Source organism: Rhinopithecus bieti, unplaced genomic scaffold (assembly GCF_001698545.2).
Source record: "Rhinopithecus bieti isolate Rb0 unplaced genomic scaffold, ASM169854v2 scaffold_6935, whole genome shotgun sequence".
Classification (NCBI taxonomy): Eukaryota; Metazoa; Chordata; class Mammalia; order Primates; family Cercopithecidae; genus Rhinopithecus; species Rhinopithecus bieti.
This window is the reverse complement of record NW_016805255.1, coordinates 641757-665370: the sequence shown is the minus strand read 5'-3', so window position 1 is coordinate 665370 and position 23614 is coordinate 641757. Positions and strand designations below refer to the sequence as shown.

Genomic DNA, 23614 nt, shown 5'->3' with positions numbered 1-23614 from the left:
CATAGCTTCTTTAGGAACTTGATGATATTGAGTGGTCTTGATAAAATATGGCTTGTATGAATTTCCTTGTACTTTTAATGTGGCAAGAAGACAAGTATACATTACATTTTTCAGATAATAAAGCTAATGAGGGAAGAAACAAACTTTGATCATAAAATGTCTTTACGGTTCAAAGGGACCCATATGGACCTAGTCCAGGATGTTTTAAAATTGTTATTGAGCCCTTTGTTAAAACAAAATATTGAGCAAGCGTAACTATAAATGAGATATTGATGTCTTTAACAATGTTGAATTCTAAAATAGCAGTGTCTTTTTTTTTTTTTGGTCAGGGTCTTGTTCTGTCACCCAAACTGGAGTGCAGTGGCACACTGTCTCAGTTCACTGCAACCTCTGCCCCCTGGGCTCAAGCACAATGTCATTATCTTAACCAGAATTTCTTATCTTCTGTTTTTTCAGACTTGCTCCTAGGCACAGATTATTGGCAAGCAAACCAGGAACTTTTACAGATTGTGATAAGAGTTAAGATAGGGAATATAATAGAGGATAACGGGGTTGCTCTGAGAAGCCAAGGAGGGCCACACTGTGAGTGGGGTCAAGGCTGAGACTTGAAGGAGGAGAAGACGCCAGCCACAACAAAAGTATGCTAGGCAAGGTGGCTCTGTAACACAGCTTTGGGGACCCTCCTGAGGCCTGCCTGTGTGGCCTTTTCTTCTCTTCCTGGTTTTTGTAGAAGAAAGTTTAAAAATCACTGATTGGACTGTTCCAGCCTTCTCCTTTTGTGGGTTAGGAGATTGTGAAGGCTAGAAGGTAAAGATGTACAATGACAACCTAGGTTCCTAATGCCTGATACCACCCCCCACAATATGGCATATATTTTTCTACTAGTTATTTACAGCATTTGTTTTTTTTATGAGTTATTTTAGATGTATTAAAATCGCAAATTATATTCATCAGTTGTAATATTCAGAAAATATCTTCACCTAAAAGAAAAAACAAAACTTAGTAGACAAAGATTTGTCTTTAAACTGAAGATATTTTAATCTTAACTAAATGAAATAGGGAAGTAAACAGTTTGTGAACTTCTGTTTTGAAAGCAAGTGTTCCTATTTTGCAACAACTGACACATTGACATGTTTACACTGATTATAAATGGCTTTGTTACTCACGGACAGCTCAGAGATGTGGGTTGGTATGAGGAGCTTTAAGTAGATCTTACTGAGCCCAGCTTCAGAGTAAATATGAGTAGAATCAGGAGAGCCAGAAATGTAAATCCCTTCCTTTCCTTTATCAATCTTTCTTTCCTCACTTATTGTCAGGAATATATGCCCAGTTTATAAAATGTGGTTTCTTCAAGGTGCCATTAGTCATGAGCATTCTGTAAGATTTATTTTGAAAGTAAATAGGGATGGGTTTAGAAGCACAGATGCACAATGCTGAAAGTCATAGTGTTCTCTAGCCACTTCCTTGCTGAGTGTATCTCACTGTCTATTTCTTTACTTTAAAATGGGATCATAATGTCTGTGTCATAGGGTTAGTTTGAATTTTAATAACAGTGATCAGTAATTATTAGGTTATTTTTATTTCAATGACATTTGTTTGATGCTTGAACTAGGGAACATCAGGAACGTCTGGAATTCATTAACAGCATAAAATTAGGGGAAATATTTTTGGGACAGGAAGCTGTTAGTAGTTGTGGTTTTGAATCTGGAGAGGTGATGACTTTTGTTACATTTATATTTTATAGCTTAACTTTGCATGTGAAATGATTAAGTCTATAGCTAGTGTTCTATTTTTTTAGGTATATAATTGAAAGATATTATAACTGGCCGCTTAAAGCAAAATATGTTAATTTGTTTTGTGCCAGAGTTGAATCCTGTTTATATCTTTTAAGGAGTGTCAGCGATGTGTAGCACAGTGTTTTCCTTTTGAGACTTTATAATCAGCTGCTATTAATTTTGTAACTAACATTCATATTTTAACATAACTCATACTTTTAAAACTATGAATTAATAATTCATAATGTAATTTGTGTGTGTGTGTGTGTATATAATATATATATATATATTTTTTTTTTTTTTTTTTTTTTTTTTTTTTGATAACGGAGGTCTCGTCTTCTTGTCGCCCCAGCTGGAAGTGGCAGTTGGCGCGATTCTCGGCCTCACAGAAGCTCCCACCTTCCCGGGTTCCCGCCATTCTCCTGCCTCAGCCTCCGAGCAGCTGGACTACAGGGCGCCGGCCGCCACGCTGGCTAATTTTTTGGCATTTTTAGTAGGAGACGGGGGTTTCCACTGTGTTAGGCCAGGAATGGGTCTTGGATCTTTTCCTGGACCTCGTGATCTGCCCGCTTCCAGCCTCCCAAAGTGCTGGGATTTACAGGCGTGAGCCACCACGCCCGGCTCCTAATTTATGTATATTTTTAAAGCTTGCAATTTAAAATGCAGTGTACCCAAACTACTGCCTTTATGTAGTTCTCTTCAGTTAGATCAACATTTCTTCTGGCTCGATGGTGGGAACTCATTCAGTGGTCCTTCTATTGGAACTCTAATGGCAGCCACCTGTAGCTCGTTTCCAGTTGTTTCTTGTTGGTTTCCTCTGCCAGTTAGACAAAGTTTCTAATTAGAGGCCCTTTTACATTGTGAGCATCTGGCTGTTCAGTTATTTCTTGTTTATTGTGTTCTTATGTCAATAAATTTGTGTTCAGTAGGGAATAACCAAAAAATTGTCTGGATCCTGCGAAATTTCAGTTTGTGTTAAAAAGTAGGGGGAACAGGTGAGGAATGGGATGGGTGACCTGAGCAGAGCCTTTTATATTCATAGTCCTTTCTTCTAAAGAGATTATCACTTTACTTAGAGACATTCTAAGTATACTGTGTCAGTAATTCTGTTGGAGCCATTAGCTCTGATCTTGATATTGAAATCCCACTAAAAGCCAGGACTAGAGATAACATAACCAGAAAAAGGTCATTTGCATCAGTGAGTACAAATACCAATGCTTGTACCTGAGCAAGAAGGTAGCATATCATTCATGCTTTCGGTATTGATTGAATATTCTCTATATGCCACAGACTAGTAGGGCATGAATGGAAGTGGAGCAGGTCGACACTGTCATTGAAGAGAAACACAGGAAAGGGAGGACAGGAGTTTTCCCAAAATAAAATCAGGATGTGACTACTAGACTAGGCAGAAAAGGATGCTTGGCAGGCAGAAAAAACATCCAACTAGGTAATGTAATCTAATTAACTAGTGTCTTATCCTGCTGCTTGACTGTCCACTTTTGTCATACTGGAACAGCCAGGTACATGTGTGGGACACTGAGTGTCTTCCCTGAATTCCAAAAGACCAACTAATGGGAGTCAGTGAATTCCATATTAAGCCGAATGAAATATCACATAAGTTGGAATTCTGCATGTGAACTTTGTCCCTTTTCTCCCATTTATTCAGCAATTTACAGCAGTATGGGTTTAGGGATATTTGTTTTATACTTTGGGCTACATCAAGTACTACTTCATTTTGTTGCTCAGATTGTTTCAGCTTTGGTCATTTGGGAGCTCTTTCTGTTGATTCTTACCTTCCTTCCCCTGTCCCCATCAGTGTAGGATTTGGGTGGTTTTCTCTGTTTTTTACTTTCCGGCACTGTGGGATGCTCCATTCTCATCTCGTGTACTTCCTGCCCCTGTCCTCAAATCAGCCATTGTTCCAGGAAGCCCTGGTTTCTTTTATTGGAAAATAATATTAGAACACAAGATCTGAGTTCTAGGTGTGTTCTTTGCTATTGGCATGTCATTGCTTTAGGCCCTTAGAGCTGACAGAGCAAGGAAATACATCTGTGTATACTAACCTATGAATATACACATCTATAAATATTCTTACATGTATGTATTATATGTTTAACTAAACATGAATTCATACTGATATCACCGACTCTCAACCATTAATTTTGGCTTCCCCCCTTGTTTCTGTATAAATTGCTATTCCAACAGTGAGACACCTGGCTTCCAGTGTCTACCATCTGTGTACCTAATTGTTCGGTTTCAGTATACGTGTATAGTGGCCTCAGAATGGTTAACCCAAACTCCCATGGGAAAAAGCATTATCAACTAGAATACAGTGCATATGTATGGTTTCTTTCACCTTTAGTCTTAAAGATTCTACTCATTTCCACAGTTACTTAGGTGAGCACTCTTCCCTCTCCCCCAACTTCAGTAAGGCTGATACATTCATTTGTAATACAGTTAAATTGTTTTGTCATATTATGCATTCCATCCTGGAGTCTCCCAGCCTCCTAAATTATTTTTAAAATTTGCATATATTTAGGTTCACTTTTTGTGCTGTGAAGTTCTGTTTTGACAAATGCATCATGTCCTGTATCCACCATTACAATTTGATGAAGAATGGTTTTACCACCCTGAAATATATTTGTGCTTCACTTACTGAACCTTTCCCATCGCCCCCTGATCTCCTAGCAACCACTTATCTTTTTACTATCTCCATAATTTTGCCTTTTCCGGAATGTCATGTACTTGGAAGCATACAGTATGTAGCTTTTTCTTTTAGTAATATTCCATTGTATAGATATACCACAGTTTGTCTGTTCACCTTGGATGGCCATCTTGACTGTGTCCAGATTTTGGTGATTATGAATAAAGCTGCTTTAAGGAATTTTATGTAGATTTTTATATGTAAGGTTTCAAATTGGTTCAGTAAATACTAGGAGCTTGATTGCCAGATTGTGTGGTATAACTATGTTAGCTTTTAAATATATTACCTTTGCATTGCTGTTTCTTGGATCAGAATGATCTTGCTATTTTCCCTGCCCACTTCCTCCCCAAGTCCCTTGGACTGTAGATCCCAGGTCATATCACTACAAAGAGCAGGTGATACAGAATTTCAGCTGATCATTTCTTGGGGGAAATAGAATACTGTAGTGATCTTTTCTATATACTTTTGATATTTTCAGTTAATCTATCAGGGAAAATAATTAGTTGTATCTTGTTGAATATGACTGTTTTGTGCTTTCTCATAGTATAACAGTAATGGATATTTTGAAGTTGATGCATATAGCCTGCAGGTTGTTGAAGTTGCTTTATTTTATTTTAAAGTATTTTTTAGTTTATAAAATTCTGAAGTATTAGTCATATTTTCTTTTAACCATCACCATTAAGCAGTCCATTTTTAGATGTAAAATTATGTTAATTAACTTTAAGGTCAAAGATGTTATGAAAATCAAATTTATGTTCCTTGTAAGTGATGGTATGTTTTGTTTTCTTCACAGCATTCATTCAGTCAGAGAGCATAATAGAAGTACTGCGTTTTGATGATGGAGGGCTACTACAGGTAATTTTTTTTAAGTTGAAAAGTTATTGCTAAGCCTTGAATAATATCTGGTTATTACTTTTCTTTTAAAAATGTAATTGGTTTATCTGAAATGTAATTGGTTTATGAGCTTTGAAGATAGGTCAGTAGAGTTTTAATAATATAAAAACCTCCGTAGTTATGTGAGTTATCTTCTAGATTAAATCTTTCTTTAAAATGCAAACTCACTGTGGTATTAAAACCTTATAAATAAGTACATCATCAATCTGTGGCAAGTGTTTGTGCCCGTGGATTTGAGGGGAAGGGGTCAGATCAGGACCTGGGGTTCTCTTCAGATCAGGAGCAGGGATTCTCTGAGTGTGAATTCAGATGGAGGATCTCAAAATATTTATCTAGAAGAGAACTTCTCTAGAGAGGATAAGTACTATAGATTTCACCTGTACTGTACTTCTACTGGCTATCCTAAGTCACATCATTAAGTATACATAAAATTTGAAAGTGTAATCCAATATATATCTTGTCCTTCCTTTCAGAGCTGGTTCAGATATCACCATGAAGCCTATTTCAGACTTCCCAGCTAAAAATGACTTTGAGAATTTCAGAGCTGAAAGAGAGAGTCAATGCCACCGTAACTAACCCTCTGATTTCTTATGGCTAGGTGTTTTCTCCTTTCTTACAAGCTTTTATCATATTCTGTGCTTGTCCTTTCTTAGTAACTTTGTAATGATAACATTTGTTTTTCAAGTAACATGCTGTTTGCTAGCGTGACTGATAATTTTTTAATTAGTTTTATATTCAGGGGAAAACAATGTTTAGGTTAGGAAAGGTGATCAAGATCCCATGACTTTCTGGTACTGGGACTGACACGAGAATCCCAGTGTTCTCCTTCCAGATATGATTGTTAGTCTCTTTATTATGAAATACTACCTATAGTATTTTAAATTTATTTATAACTAAATGACCTAAATAATTTTGGAAAAATATTTCCTGTAGTTTATAATAAAGGCAGGAAAAGATCAAGACAATAGAGAAAATAATTATACAGGGACATGGAACAAGATTTTTATTTGCGTTTTAGCATAAATTTAGATTACATTTTATACATTAAGCTAGATGAAGAGAGCAAGAAAAAAGTGATGGATTTTAAGAATCTTTTTCTCTGGCAATGAAGCTAGTAAGTCTTTTGGAAGACAAACTTTTGTTGCTTCTAAATTTTTTAATAAATTTATCATTCTTTACGTAAGAGATGTTGAGAAACTTAATAGACAGTGGTTGCACAGTATTTGCCTAGAGTCAGCTTTGTGAGTTTTAAAACTGAATAAAAGCTGAACATAATGTAGGTCTAATTTTATAAAGCCTTCCTACTAAAAAATGATCGTAAGTTTCTTTTTTCTAGTTCTTTAATCTGTTTCAAGGTGAGAACTTGAAGAACGTATGGGAACAAATGTTTTAAATATCTTCCTTTAGGTGGTTGTTTACAGGATCTGGATGGCAGGCAAATCAGGACTGAATTTCTGGAAAATTCCCTAAATGTGGTTGTTCGTTATTGATTGAGGAAGAATTTGTGTCTGTTAGGAACTGGACATCTAGGTTGCAGGTTGATAATCCATTCTAAAATTTCTGGAGTATGATTTGTATTTTTGCTGAGAGAGGCTGCTTATCTATATCTAGATGGAGTTGGCTATGGAAAAGCTTGTGAACTGGGATGTGGTTTCCTAATAGTCTTCGGATCTGCTCAGATGCTTGGACAGGAGCTTGGGCGAGACCTCATAATTCTGTGGCAAAGGTAATTTTGGTCTACAAAAATGTTGAGGGCAAGTAGTATCAGTTGGTTACTTAAGCCACGAAGAAAACCTCACTAAGAGTTCTGTAGAATGTCTAATATTGAGATGCTATATAATATACTATATGGCCCCTAAATAGCTGAATATAAGACCCTTTTGAATACATATAAAATTACTCATTTTAATGTTGAATGTTTCTCAGAAAGTTTTATTTTGACATAAAACTTACCTTTTCTGACTATAATTTACCAATAGGTTTAACTATTTTAAATAACTCCTGGTTTCTTATGCTATGATTAGAACAGAAAAATGTACGGGTAGCATTTCTGTGGCAGAATATATATCTTTTCTCTAAATTTAAGCTAAAGCAGGGAGAGTGGCAAAGCAACAACCTTGTTTTACGTTATTTAAAATTAGAATTTTGCCCAAGAACGTTCCTTCTTAGATCTGGAATTCATGTACATTCATGTGGCTTGGCTCATAGTAATTTTTTTTTTTTTTTGAGACAGGGTCTCGCACTGTCGCCCAGGCTGGAGTGCAGTGGCACGATCTCGGCTAACCGCAAGCTCTGCCTCCCGGGTTCACACCGTTCTCCTGCCTAGGCCTCCCAAGTAGCTGGGACTACAGGCGCCCGCCTCCACGCCCAGCTAATTTTTTTTTTGTATTTTAGTACAGATGGGGTTTCACTGTGTTAGACAGGATGGTCTCAATCTCCTGACCTCATGATCCACCCGCCTCGGCCTCCCAAAGTGCTAGGATTACAGGTGTGAGCCACCGTGCCTGGCCAACTCAGTAATTTTTTTAATCCTCAAAAATCAACTGATAAGAAATCAGTAAAAAATAAATTTTAAAAATTGCCAAAAGATTAGACTTGTTTTCTTTATTTTTTAACGATAAGGAAAATTAGGTTTATGGAAGTTAAATAATTTATTCCTTAGTACTCAATTGGTAGAGCAGGAATCCAGTATCCAGTACGTACCATACTCACCATGTCTGATTTCAAAACTCCCCACGGCACAATGCACGTGCAGTGCTCTCGGATATTCCATGGGTTCGCGCTTGTTACGAACAGAAATTATAACCCCCATAGATCATGTTTTCTTTAGTTGGTGCTTTGGCCATTGTCGTTCCTGTTTGGCTGGACTGAGATTTAGCATCCAGAATACATAAAGATCAGACAGTTCCTGAGATGACACAGACTCTGAGGAATATGCATCTCAACAGAAGTCCACGTTAAGGCTATAACCACAGGATGCCCTGGTCAAGTATCTCAAACCATCATTCCCATCCTAACTGATGAGAATGGCTGGCTCTTCTAACCTGTTCCTTTGAAAGATTATAAAATGGAATAACGAAAGATTCTTTCATTTACAAGCATAATATGTTAATAAACCTGAATCTGCTTCCTAATCTTACTTTGTTTTTAAAAAAAAAAAAATAGAGGCAGGGCTGGATGCGGTGGTTCACATCTGCAATCCCAACTACCTTGGGAGGCTGAGATGGGTCGATCGCTTGAGTCCAGGAGTTCAAGACCAGCCTGGGAAACATAGGGAAACCTTGTCTCTACAAAAAATTAGCCAGGTGTGTTGGCACACGCCTGTGGTCCCAGCTACTCTGGTGGCTGAGGCAGGAGGGTCGCTTGAGCCTGGGATGTCAAGACTGCAGTGAGCTGTGATTGTACCACTGTACTCCAGCCTGGGCAGCAGAGTGAGATCCTGTCTCAACAACTACAAAAACGTGTTCTCTGAGTTCAAGTCCCTCAAATTTATTTTGCACCTCATTTTAAAAGGGGAGTTGAGAGTCCTGAGCTAAAGTGGTGGGCGAAGCCCCCATTATTGCCCAGCCGTTCTTCCTCTAAGAGGTTCATGCACTTGGCCAAAGACCTCAAAACCTGGAGCATCTCAGCCCCAGCTCCACATTAGAATCACCTTGAGAGCTTTAAAAATTTCTGGTGACAGGTACTGTCCTAAGGGTATTACAGGAACGAACTCACCTGGGCCTCACCAGCAACTGATGGCACAGTACCCGAGGGTCCCGTTGTACAGGTGGTGGGATGTGGTGGGGACAGGGGCCAGGTGTACCACAGGCAGGAAGATGGTGGCTGAGCTTGGGTAAAGAATGCATGCCCGTCCCCCAGGGCCAGTGGACCCCCACGTCCTGACCTTGGAGGTCCAGAGAGCACATCAGAGCTTGGCCAGCATACAGAGCTCCGCAGCTGACTGACCACACAGGTCATAGAGACAGGATCTCACTCTATTGCTCAGGCTGGTGTGCAGTGGCGCAGTGACAGCTCACTGCAACTTTGACTCTGTGTTGCCCAGGCTGGCCTTGCCAGCCTCAAGCCATCTTCTCGCCTTGGTCTCCCAAAGTGCTGGGACTACGGATGAGAGTCACCAATGCTCGGCCTCTAGTCTAACTTTTATTTATTTATTTATTTTTATTTATTTTTTTTTTGAGACGGAGTCTCGCTCTGTTGCCCAGGCTGGGGTGCAGTGGCGCCATCTCAGCTCACTGCAAGCTCCGCCTTCCGGGTTCATGCCATTCTCCTGCCTCAGCCTCCAAGTAGCTGGGACTACAGGCGCCCAACACCATGCCCGGCTAATTTTTTGTATTTTTAGTAGAGACGGGGTTTCACCATGTTAGCCAGGATGGTCTTGATCTCCTGACCTTGTTTTCCCCCTTCTCAGCCTCCCAAAGTGCTGGGATTACAGGTGTGAGCCACTGCGCCCAGTCTAATCGTAACTTTTTTTTATGAAGATAAAGCTCAGGAAAAAAACTAACTCTGTATTTTTTTCACTATCCTGCCATAATTTTAAAATTTTGGAAAGCAAGGTCTAGAATGTTTGTGAGTTGAAAACACAAACACAATTTTGTCTTTTTTTTTTTTTTTTTTAAAAGTGTCTTGCTCTGTTACCCATGCTGGAGGCCAGTGGCACAATTCTGGCTCACTGTTGTCTCAACCTCCCAGGCTCAAGTGACCCTCCCCCCTCAGCCTCTCAAGTAGCAGAGACTACAGGCACGTGCCACCACATCTGGCTAATTTTTAATTTTTTGTAGAGGTAGGATCTCACTATCTTGCCCAGGCTGGTCTCAGACTCCTGGACTCAAAGCAGTCCTCCCGTCTCAGCCTCCCAAAATTCTAGGATTATAGACCTGAGCCACTATGCCTGGCAGAACTTTGTGTTTTAAAACTTAAAGTCCTATTTTATTTTAATTTCTTTACTTTTTTTGAGATGGAGTCTCACTCTGTCACCCAGGTTGGAGTACAGCGGGCAATCTCAGCTCTTTGCAGCCTCTGTCTCCTGGGTACCAGCAGTTCTCTTACCTCAGCCACCAGGATTACAGGCCTGTGCCACAACACCCAGCTAACTTTTGTATTTTTAGTAGAGACAGGGTTTCACCATGTTGGCCAGGTTGGTCTCGAACTCCTGACCCCAAGGGATCCATCTGCTTTGGCCTCCCAAAATGCTGGGATTACAGGTGTGAGCTACCGTGCCTGGCAAAAACCATGTTTCATAAGTGGAATTCTCACCACTTAGAGAACCTATGTTGAGCCTTCTTCCAAAGAGTATACGATTTTGATTCATTTTTTTTTCTTTAAAGTGTTTATTGTGAGATATAATTTACATGTAGATGCTTAAATTTGGGGAGGGAATGCAAGGCAAACACTTGTGTAACCACCTCCCAGGTTAAAAACTAAAAACAGGCCAGTACCCTCCAAAGTTTCCCCTCAAGCTCTCTCCTAGTTACCACCCATAAAGTTAGCCATTTTCCTGAATTTTATAATAATTGCCTTTCCCTGTAATTTTAGCATCTGAATATATATCTCCAAATACTACAGGGTCACATATTTTTTTAAAGTTCATACAGTTGGTATTTCTTTTTTTTTTTTTTCTGGCTCGTTTTTCTCAGCATTATGTTTCTAAGATTCACAGCATTATGTGTTGAGCGTAACTATAGTTACTTCATTTTCGTTGCTGAATAGTATTGCATTGTATGGATATGCCACAATTTATGTATTATTTCTGCTGTTTATGTGTATTTTGGTTGCTTCTAGCTTTTTACTATTAAGAATAATGCTGTCTCTTGGTGAACATAATATATATGTTCAAACGATTTTTTTTCCGAGGGATTAGAGTGCAGTTATTGGGTCATAGGGCAGGGATCGCCAGCCCCCATATGCCGTGGACCAATACTGTTCCATGGCCTGTTAGGATCGGGGCTACACAGCGGGTGGTGGGTGAACGAGTGAACATTACCTCCTAAGCTCTGCGTCCTGTCAGTTCAGCGGTGGCATTAGATTCTCATCGGAGTGCAAACCCTGTTGTGAACTGCACATGAGAGATCTAGGTTGTGCGCACCTTAGGAGAATCTAACTAGTGCCCCATGATTTCAGGTGGAACAGTTTTATTCTGCAACCATCCCGCTAACTCCCATCCATGGAAAAGTTGTCTTCCGTGAAACCGGTCCCTGGTGCCAGAAAGGTTGGGGACCACTGTCATGGAGTATGTGTATCTTCAGTTTTAATAGATAGTGCATATAGTTTTCCAAAGTGGTGGTTTTAGTTTGCAGATCCATCATCAGGAATTCCTCTGCAACAACTTTATAAAGTGTTTTCTTCCTTCCCTCCTTCTGTTCTGGAGAATGGTAATGATCTCTAATTGCCATTTTATTTTTGTTTCCCTGATTTCTCATAAAGCTGAGCAACTTTTCATGTTTACTTGACCATTTGGATATCTTCCTTTGTGACATCCGTTAAGTCTTTTACCCGTTTGGCTGTTGGTTTGCATGTCTTTTTTCCCGTTGTTTTGCAGAAGTTCTTTGTAAGTTCTGAATACAAGCTCTTTATTGGAACCCTGACCTCACACCAGTAACAAAAACCAGTTCCATTACATGAGTTCTTTATTGGTTACATATATTGAAAATAGCTTCTCTCACTGGATGGATTGCCCTTTTGGCTTATGTAATGGTGACTTTTGATGAGCAGAAATTCTTAATTTTAATGAAGTTTAGTCTGTCAGTGTTTTCCATTATGGTTAATACTTTTGTGTCTTGTTCAATGTTTTTCTATCACAAGGTCGTGAAGATATTCTCCTGTATTCTAGAATTTTATTGTTTTGCCTTTCACAGTGAGCTCAAATTCCGTCTGGAATAAATTTTTGTTATTGATGTGAGGTCAGGATTTTGTTTCTTCCTTATATTTGATTGTCTCTGCATCCTTTATTGACTTTCCCAATGTTTTCTTTCCCTAGTATTTGTCAGTGACACCTTATTCGTAAATCAAGTGTCCATATATGTGTGAGCCTGTTTCTGGGCACTGTATTGGATTTCTTTGGCTTATTTGTCTATCCTAATACCAGGGTCACAGTTTTAATGAGTATGGTTTTTAAAGTTTTGATATGTGGTAGAACAAATCCTGACACTTTGTTGTTCTCCTCAGTAACATCTTGGTTATTCTCAGTCCTTCGCCTTCCATATGTATCTTTTCAGTTATCTCTACACACACACACACACACACACACACACACACACACACACACACACACACACAATCGGGGTTTTTTATTAGCATCACTCAGAATATGAAGATCAATTTGGCAAGAATTAAAAATCTTTCAGAATCTTCAGTGTTCAGTCTGACACACTATGTTTTTCAACTTATTTAGGTCTTCTTTATCTCATAATTTTATATTCTGCATAAAGATCTTGAACGTCTTTTGATAGATTTATTTCTGGGTCTTTGGTATGTTTAATACTATTGTAAGTGACATCTTTTCAAAATGTTCGCTTTTTGTGGTTGTTAGGTTGAAGTATATTGCTGGTGCCCGGCCTTTATTGATCTATAAAAGTGGCAATTTCATACGACTCAATATAAAATGTGGAAATGTGGTTGCTTTTAATATATTTACTGTGTATCCTGAAAACTTGCTAAATTACTTACTGATTCTAATAACTTAGCTCTAGATGCTTTTGAACAACCTCCATAAACTATCATAATCTGAGCTTGATGACATTTCTTCAGTTTGACACCCAAAATCAACTATCACACATTCTACCTTTTCTTTTTATACCTTAACTTTACTAGCTACAGCCAGTATGATGTTAATACAGTGGTATTTAGTAGTCCTCTTTGACACTTTCCTCATCTCAGAAATACAGCCTTCAGTATTTCACGGTTAGATAAGATTTTTTCTTCACTGCCCCCTTTGCCACCCCCACCCAAGATAGCCTTTATCACATGTCAGTTTGAGTTCTCAACAAGATCCTGAGACAGAGTTAGGAGTGCAAGAGATTGAGGGCTACTGCCTGTGAAAAATAAGCTGAAGAAAGCAGGATTGGGCCAGGAGAGTCTCAGATTGTGATGCAGAGTCTCGGCCAACCCAGTGGGGAGCTCTGGAGCAAAGACTGCCTGTTGGAAGCATCCTGCACTGGGTAGGGTTGGCCAGGCCCTGGTACACCTGCTGTGCTCATTCATTGTCTGGGAGGAGCCCAAGAAGAACTTGGCCTTACCTCAAATGCTACCGTTGATCCCAAAGGCTGTAGGTGGAGGCTGGTAGCCAGCGGTGTTTTTCATAACTGAATGACCAGTTCTTCCTTGTAGGGAGATCTGAGCAGTTCATAGAAAAAGTACTGAAAATCAAAGCCACGCTGCGCACAGTGTTCACACCTGTAATCCCAGTATTTTGGGAGGTTGAGGCAGGTGGATCACTAGAGGTCAGGAGTTCGAGACAAGCCTGACCGACATGGTGAAACCCTGTCTCTACTAAAAATAAAAAAGTAGCCAGGCATGGTGGCACACACCTGTAATCCCAGCTACTCAGGAGGCTAAGGCGGGAGTATCGGTTGAACCCAGGAGACGGAGGTTGCAGTGAGCCGAGATTGTGCCATTGCATTCTGGCCTAGGCAACAAAGGTGAAACTCCATCTCAAAAAAAAAAAAGGAAAGAAAAGAAAAGAAAATCAAAGCCAACGAAATACATTCTAAAAGCAAAAAGAGAAAAAAAGAGACCTTCAAAGAAGTAGAATTAGCCTGACAGCTGACTTATAAACTGAACCAATGAGAGACAAAAATAATATATAATAAAATTTACTGACAAAATTTACCAAACTAGAATTCTATACCCAGTGAAAATATCCTTTATAAATGAAAGTGAAATAAAGACATTTTAAAATAGATAAGAATGGAGAGAATTTGTCACCAGAAAATTTATGCCAAAGGAAATAATACAGTCTTTAGGCTGAAGGTAAATGATTTTAGAAGCTCAGAAGTGCAAAGGAATCAAGAATATTAAAAATGTTTAAGTGTGTGGATAACGAAATGAATGCATACGCTGTAGAACAATAATAATAGTATTTTGACTTAATGCAGTGTGGCAGAACATTTTGGTACCGCTAAGGCTGAATCATATGAAGTTTGACAACTTCTACCTGGGTCTGTCAGTTTTGAAACATTTTCTTTGGGAAGTGAATCGCCATAATGTGAGAAACTTAAGCCACATGGAGAGGCCACATGTAGTCTTCTGGTCAGCGTTCCCAGCTGAGTTCCCAGCTGACAGCCAGCATCACTTTCCCATCATGTGAGCCTCCTTAGACAACCAGCACGTCTGAACTTTCAGATAAATGCTGCCTGAATTCACATGTAACTGCAACACAGAAGGGACATTACGTGAGAATAAATTGTTGTTTTAAGCCACTAAACCTTAGAGTGGTTTATTATGCAGCAGTAGATAACCAGAATGCTTGATATCATATCAGACCTGGTTGGTCTGGGTTCGGTTTTCTTCCACTGCTTCAGAAATGCCTTTTTGCGTTTGGTTTGTCCCAAACAAGATCGAGACAAGGTCTAAACATTGCGTGGGTGCTACGTCTCCTAAGTCTCTTTTATGCTGTTTCCTCCACTCACCTTTTTGTTGTTAATGAAATTGGCTCATTTGTCTATAGGATTTCCAACATTCTAGGTTTGGCTATTTTCATCCTCTTGGTGTTATTTAACAATCACTTATCGTGTGAATTTTCTGTAAACTGTTAGCTAAATCTAGAGTCTGGATTAGGTTTAAATTCATTTTTTTTTCTTAGCAAGAGGATTTTATAGCTAGTTGTGCAGTAATCTGGTCTTTGTCTCTGGTCCTGGAGATGCTCTAAATGTTGGAATTTCCTTAATAATAAGTGTGTCTTTGTTATTCCTGAGTCCCTTGGATCACATCTGAGTTTATACCTAATGAGAAAACTCAAGATAGGGTTGGTCATCAGAAAAACCAACCATGTTGGCCAGGCGCAGTTGCTCATGCCTGTAATCCCAACACTTTGGGAGGCTGAGGCCGGTGGATCACCTGTGGTCAGGAGTTCGAGACCAGCCTGACCAACATGGTGAAAACCTGCCTCTACTAAAAATACAAAATTAGCCAGGCATGGTGGCATGCGCCTGTAGTTCCAGCTACTCGGGAGGCTGACACAGAATTGCTTGAACCCGGGAGGCAAAGGTTGTAGTGAGCCGAGATCGTGTCACTGCACTCCAGCCTTGGTGACAGAGCAAGATTCCGTCTCAAGAAAAGTAAAAGAAAAAACCAACCATGTGATTAGAGGGTTGGGCTTTGAGCCGACCCACCCTCCTCTAGGGAAGCTGGGAGGTGAATTGGGTCATATGGTGGTCAGTGATTTAATCAACTCTGGGTACTGAAACTTGCTGGAACTTTCTGGTTGGTGAACACATCAGTGTGCCAAAAGACTGATATGCCCTGATCTGTGGAGAAGAGGACACAGTAGTTCTGTGGGGACCCTCATCTCAGACCTTTTCCTCTATGCCCCTTTATAATACAACTGTAATAATTAAGTATAGTGCTTTACTGAGTTATTCTAGCAAATTATCAAGCCTGATTGGAGTTCATGGGAACCCCCTAGGTTTGTAGCTGGTTGGTCAGAAGTATCGGGCTGGGGACCCCCAAACTTGTAACTGGTATCTGAAGTGAGGGCTGTCTTGTTAGAGACTGTGCCCTTTACCCTGTAGATTCTGACACTGTCTGGATGGTGATATGGTCTGGCTGTGTCCACACCCAAATCTTGTCTTGAATTGGTAATTCTCATAATGTCCACATGCTGTGGAAGGGAACCCGCTGGGAGGTCATTGAATCATGGCGGCGGTTACTCCCATGCTGCTGTTCTCATGAGAGTAAATTGTCGTGAGATCTGCTGGTTTTATAAGAGGCTTTTCCCCCTTTGCTCGGCACTTCTTGCTGCTGCCATGTGAAGAAGAACATGTTTGCTTCCCCTTCCGCCATGATTGTAAGTTTTCTGAGGCCTCTCAAGCCCTGCAGAACTGTGAGTCAGTGAAACCTCTTTTCTTTAGGAATTACCAAGTCTTGGGTATGTCTTTATTAGCAGTGTGAGAACAGACTAATGCAGATGGTTAGCATCAGAATCGTACTGCATTTCACTAGTGGGACTGTCCATTGTCTGTGTTTTTCATGAGGAGACAGTATGCCAGATTGTCGTAGATTTTTAGGTCACAGATTTTCTTATGTAGGGATTTAATGTAGGGAAATAAGATATTGTGGCATTATTTCTGTTGATCTAAGCCAGATGTTGGCAAACTTTTTTAGTAAAGGGCCAGATATTAACTTCTTCAGGGTTTGTGTCCTGAATGGTCTCTATCACAACTATTCAACTTCCGTCATCGGAGTATGAAAGCTGCCATAACAGTACGTGAGAAATGGGCATAAAACTTTATTTGCAGAAGCTAGTAGAAGACTGGATTTGGCTTATGGGCTATAGATTACCAACTTCTTTTCTAAATTGTCTTGGGAATGAGCTTTAATGTTCTCCTAGGAGAAAAGGAAATGGAGAAGAAACTGTGATTTTTGACTTGTGCGGAGACCTAGAAGTACTCATCTTTTGTTTCAAATTAAAGGACTTCTATTATAAAAAATATATATGCTTGTAGAAAATTTGAAAATGTGAAAAGTAATAAATATAAGTAATATTGATTGGGTATTGACAAGTGTCAGGTATTCTAAATTCTTAAATACGTGAGATGGTATTCATTTTATGATGATTTTACAAGTGACCATGTTAAAGTGCAGAGAGTTTAACCTAAGCAAATAAGTGATTATTAAGTGATAAAGCTAGAATTGAAAACCAAGCATTTGACTCTAAAGCCTAAGTTGTTCTTCTTCTTCTTTTTTTTTTTTTTTTTTGAGACGGAGTCTCGCTCTGTCGCCCAGGCTGGAGTGCAGTGGCCGGATCTCAGCTCACTGCAAGCTCCGCCTCCCGGGTTTATGCCATTCTCCTGCCTCAGCCTCCTGAGTAGCTGGGACTACAGGTGCCCGCTACTGCACCCGGCTAGTTTTTTTTTTTGTATTTTTAGTAGACACGGGGTTTCACCATGTTAGCCAGGATCTAAAGCCTAAATTCTTAAGCCCTCTGCAATAGCATAGGGGCAGGGGTCGTTACCCTTGCATCCCACTACCCAAATGTACTACAAGGTAGTGCTTTTTTTTTCCCCCCAGTTATTTTTCTCTCTGCAAACAAAGCTAGATTTTCTCATTCTACATAATCAGTTTTACAACATTGCAACTAATTTTGTGCTCAAAACAGCCACTTCGTGTCATACCAAGTTGATTACCTGTGGCTGAAGGGAGAAGTGGGTGGGACACTAGAAAGCTGTCATCAGAGGCCAACAGCTCTGCAGCTCTTTGTAGCTGGCAGAATGCTGCTTTCTACAGACTTTCTCCAAGAGTATTTGGCTAGTGAGGGCAGAGTTGGTATTTGAACACAGGTTTTTATTTTCTACTTTAAATTTTGGGCTTCTCAGAAATATCTGCTCCCTGCTTCATCCCTATTTTGATTCTCCCTTTACTACTGTTTCCTGCCCTCTGTTGTAGTACAATAAGTGGTACAAAAGAAGAATAAATAGCAGGTTCAGAAACAGCCTTAAGGCTGGGTGCCACGCCTGTAGTCTCAGCACTTTGGGAGGCCGAGGCGGGCGGATCATTTGAGGTCAGGAGTCCAAGACCAGCCTGACCAACATGGTAAAACTCCATCTCTACTAAAAATTAAAAAAATTTAGCTGGGCATGCTGGCACATGCCTATAGTCCCAGCTACTTCGGAGGCTGAGGCAGGAGAATTGCTTGATCTCGGGAGACAGAGGTTGCAGTGAGTTGAGATCGCAGCCTGGGCAACAGAGCTAGACTCCATGTCAAAATAAAATAAAATAAAATAGCCTTAAAAACTAGGAACAAAGAATACCACAAAATACTAAAATGGTATGGAAAGTCTGAATATACAAAGACCTCACACCTTAAACAAAAACTAACTCAAAATGGATCATGGACTTAATGTAAAATGTAAAACTATAATAAAACCTTTAAGGAGAAAAAACTAGGAGTAAAGCTTCAGCTTACAGGGCTAGACAAAGAGTTCTTGACACCAGAGAATTAATACCAGATGTGCAATACATAAAGGAAAGATCGATGAATGTAAAACTTGCTCTGGGTCAGACGCAGTACCTCATGCCTGTAATTCCAGCACTTTGGGAGGCCAAGGGAAGAGAAACCCTTGAGCCCAGGAGTTTAATTAAGATCGGCTTAGGCAACAGAGTGAGACCTTGTCTCTAGTAAAATAAAAAGTAAGTAAATAAAATAAATAAAAAATTGGCCGGGTGTGGTGGTATGCACCTGTAGTCCCAGCTACTCGGGAGTCAGAAGCAGAGGATCTTTTGAGCCTGGCATGTCAAGGCTGCAGTGAGCCTTGATCACACCACTGCACTCCAGCCTGGGCAACAGAGCACGACTGGTCTCACAAAAACAAACAAAACCTTTCTCTGCAGAAGACCATGTGAAGATGCAAAGATAAATATAGAATAGGAGAAAATATTTACAAGTCCCATGTATGACAATGGACCTAGTTTCTGGCATATAGAAAGAACTCTCGAAACTCAGTAGTATAAAAATGAAACAGGGAAAAGACATGAACACACATTTCCCTGCAGGGGAAACACAGATGGTAAAAAGGACATGAAAACCTGTTCAACATCATTAGCCACCAGGAAATGCAAATTAAAACCCAAAACACAAAATAGTGACAACACCAAATACTGGCAAGGATGTGCAGAAACTGGATCACGCATGCATTGCTAGTAGGTATGTGAGTGATGCAGCTATTCTGGAAAAAACAGTGTGGCAGTTTCATATAAATCTAAACATGCGGTTACTATAATTGACCTACTAATTGCACTCTTGAGGGTTCTCCCAGAGAAATGAAAATTTATATTTGCACTAAAAGCTGTATATAAATGTTCATAGCAGCTCTGTTTATACTAGCCCCAAACGGGAAACCACCTGGATGTATTTCAGAAGATGTGCTGTTGAACAGCGATACATCCATACCATGGAATACGACTCAGCAATAAAAAGGAGTGAAGTGTTGGCACACACAACAACCTGGATAAGTCTCCAGAGAATTAGGCTGAGTGAAAAACGCCAACTCCAAAAGGTTACATGTGCATGATTTCGTTTATATGACCTTTTTAAAATGAAAAAGTTTTAGTCATGAGTAATAGAGTGATGGTTGCCAGGGCTGGAGGGAGGGCAGGAGGAAGATGAGTGTGATTATAAAAGCGACACACTGGATCCTCAGGGTGCTGACACTGTTCTGTGTCTTGACTGTGGTGTTCATGAACCTACACAGTGGAGAAAATTGTGTAGAACTAAATACACGTACAAACACCAATGAGGACATACAAAACAGAACTTCTGAACAAGCAGATGGATCGTACCAGTGTCGCTGGGCTACTTGTGATATTTTGCCATAGTGTTTGCAGAATGATACAATGGGGAAACTGAGTTAAAATACAGCTCTTTTTACTACTTCTTACAACTGCATATGAATCTACAGTTATCTCAGTGAAAATTCATGTTAAAAATACACACAGAGAAGCACAGGAAGCAAAACAATTAGAAAGTCAGGAAAGACCCCTTTTGTGAGTTAAAAATTCTTAAAACTGCCTCACAGATGTCATCCATTTTCACTATGAGATGATTTGCAGAGAACTTTGTGGGGGAGATTGGCTTGATGAGAAGTAGGATTACATGTTGAGATCCTCATAATCAAAAGCAGACCTCATCCTCTACCTTCCCCCAACCCAGTCCTGGAGGAAGTATGTAATTTTATCTCTAAAGGTGACAGAGAAGCATTGTCTCATCACCTGCAAGGAAACTGGCTCCCAGGTATTTCCCTGGGGAAAGCTGCCTGGTATGTAGGTAATACTCACGTGGCGCCTGCTGTGGCTTCTGGTACCCCGGGTTTGTGTGCTTGTGCTGCCTGTACCATCAAGAAGCTTAAATTCTAGGGTGTGCAGACCTTGTCTTACCTCTAAGCATCCATGCCATGTACACAACTGCCACATACCTCATTCTGAAGTGAATTTCATTTAGCTGATTTTTTTTTTCTAGCAAGATTAAATCTTCTGTTTAATAATAATGCAGTATAGAAGTATGGCCATCTTAAAATTTGTTAGCAGTAACATAGCCAACTTTCAGCTCATGTAAGCTAAAAGTTGGTTTTAGGCATACGCAGTTCTGTCAAGGATATGTTATTATATGAATGCAATACTAGACCAGATCGAAGGATTTGAATTCTCTTATCATTTACTAATGTAAAACATTTAGAGGCTTAGTTTCTTTATCTGTAAAATGAATTCTGTATTTACCTCCAGTGTGTTAAGAGCTGCAAGGACCACTGGAAATACAAACACAGTTGTTAAGACAGTAATGCACTTTGAATTAAAATGCGAGGAGATGTTACTACAAATGAACATCTAAATTATTGATATCTCTATAAAACTGAGGTTAAAGTACAGTGTTCAATCTTGGCCTGTTTACGTTTTGGACCAGATAATTGGTTGTAGGGTAGAAGAAAGAGTGTCCTGTGCATTACCTGGTGTTTAGCAGCAGGCTGGACTCTACATACTTAATGTTAGTGGCCCCATGATTTGTGACAAACAAAAATGCCTCTTAGTTTTTTAACTCTTCTAGAATTTGTCCAGCGTGTTTTTTGGTGTTAATAAAACCCACACCCAGAAAATGCTTCTGGATGTTGCCAAATGCCCCCAGGGAAACAAAATTGCCCTCAGTTGAGAACCATTGAGTTATAGGGATGAAATTATCAGATGTGTCCGTTTTATAAAAGAATTTAATAGTATTTTAAAGCATACTACATCTATTTTTGCCACGGCTGGTCTATTTGATTGGAAGAAGAGTCCATTTTCCTCCCGCATATCCCCATTTGGAATTGGGAGTGTGTTCTGAGAGAAGCTGTGCTCAGATGATCTGGAATCCACAGCCTAGTGAGGAGCGAGGTTGAAGCTGAAGCCCTTAAGTATGACAGCAGCATGGGTGGGAAGGTACTGAAAGACCAAAGAATTTGCGGGTGGGGAGGTAGGAAAGGTGTCTCCAAGTTCACATGCATGTGCATATTTTCCTTAACACCTGAGGTGAAACAACACCCCTGTTATGTCTTGTCTGTTCTAAAGAGATGTGGTGAAGAGAATTTGCATCTAGTTGACTAAAGTTTCTGTGATTCAGTGAAATTGCTTTTGAAACATTGTAGGAGTGTCTTACATTTGATAGAAGGTTAAAAAAAATGCATGGCGCGGGCATTTTCGAGGGCTCTGAGTACTCTTAATAGACCCTTATCTCTGGATATGAGTTCATGAGGTTCAAAGGTCCCGCCAGTCAAATGGCAAACTATGGCATTTCCCTGTCCTCTAGAGATTGCGTTACTGTCTAATGAGGTTGATCATCTTTTTCATATGGTTATTGGCCATTTATTTTTCTTTAGTGAATTGTCTTCTTGCCCTTTGCTTACATTTCAGTCACAACATTGGTTTTCCCATTTCCTTTTTTCCTTTTCACTGTTAAATTATGACAGTTTTTACATATCTTTACATTGTAAAGTTATTAGTGTTGTAATCCTTATTTGCTTGTTTTTATCCTTATTCATTGTGTATTCTTGCTCATTCGCTGACCTTTGACTTTTCTGGATTTTGTATTAAGTGGTTATAGTTGGGTTCCAGTTGTTTGACGGAATCCTTTTGTCTTTATACAGACAGTTGAGTTTATCTTATTTAATCTCACTGTAGATGTGTTTAATCTTTTCCATCCACTTTTTATGCATTCATATTGGTTTTGGTTTTGGTTTTAATCTCTTGATAATGGGACTCAATTTTCAGGTACACTTTTAAGATAAGTTTAAGCCTTTATTAAATGACTTCAGAAGCAAAATAGTGTCTATTGTGATCTTCCTTATTCTCATAACACTTAAGGGTGTGTTGGCATGTTCTGAGATGTTTATTCTTGTTTATTACAGTTAAATGATTATTTTTGTGTTGTGGCATAGACTTCAAAAACAATATTTATTTTCTGCTTTTCTAACCTGATTTCCACAGATCCTTTGCATCGAGTATCTGCTTATCTTTCATAAGGCAAATTCCTCATTTGTGAGTCTTTGTATGAGTAATTTCAGTGGTCAGATTCTGTCTTCATGATAATTTTTTTCTCCTCAAGAAAGTGCACATGAGTGATACACTTCCTGAGTTCCTTTTCTGTAGACTTCATGTGAGACCATAGCTTCTCATGCTCTAGAATTCTGTTACAACCATTATTGATGTATGAATAACGTACAATAAATTGCATGTGTTTACGTAATTTAAAAAGTTTAGCATATTTATGTACCTGTGAAATTATTACTACAGTCAAGATAATGGACATACGTATCACCCTTAAAAGTCTACTTGTGCCCCTTGGTAATCCCTTTACACTCCTCATCTTTAGGCAGCCACCAGTCTGCTTTCTGTCACTAACAGGTAGTTTACATTTTAAAGCGCTTTATATAAATCAAGTCATACAGAATGTACTTTTTCGAGGGTCTGGGTTCTTCTATTCAGCATAATTATTTTGAGATTAATCTGTGTTGTTTTGTTTATCAGTAGCTTATTTTATTGCTGAGTAGTATTCCATTGTACAGATATAACACAATTCATGTGTCTGTTCACCTGGATACATGGAAGTTTGGGCTGGTGGAAATTTGGGCTGTTCCAATATTGAGCTATAACAAAGCTGCTACAAACATTTATGTACACGCCGTTCATTGTATGGACAAATGCTTTTGTTTCTCTTGGGCAGATATCTAAGAGCGGAGTGATTTGGTCATATGGTAGGTGTATGTTTAATTTGTAAGAAATTGACTTCAAACTGTACTACAAGGCTATAGTAACCAAAACAGCATGGTACTGGTACCAAAACAGGTATGTAGACCAATGGAACAGAACAGAGGCCTCAGAAATAATGCCACACATCTACAACCATCTGATCTTTGACAAAAAACGAATGAGGAAAGGATTTCCTATTTAATAAATGGTGTTGGGAAAACTGACTGGCCATATGTAGAAAACTGAAACTGGATCCCTTCCTTACACCTTATACAAAAATTACCTCAAGATGGATTAAAGACTTAAACGTAAGACC

The 23614-nt window shown here is 39.4% G+C and overlaps 1 protein-coding gene across 1 annotated transcript in view; it reads left to right on the top strand.

Moving 5' to 3' along the window:
- The first annotated feature begins 5247 nt into the window (after window positions 1-5247).
- The window catches only part of TMEM131 (transmembrane protein 131), a 185822-nt gene continuing 167455 nt past the window's right edge, over window positions 5248-23614 (top strand). Inside the window, 1 exon segment of the mRNA XM_017871809.1 lies at window positions 5248-5334. Within this exon segment, the coding sequence (XP_017727298.1) occupies window positions 5248-5334 (87 nt within the window).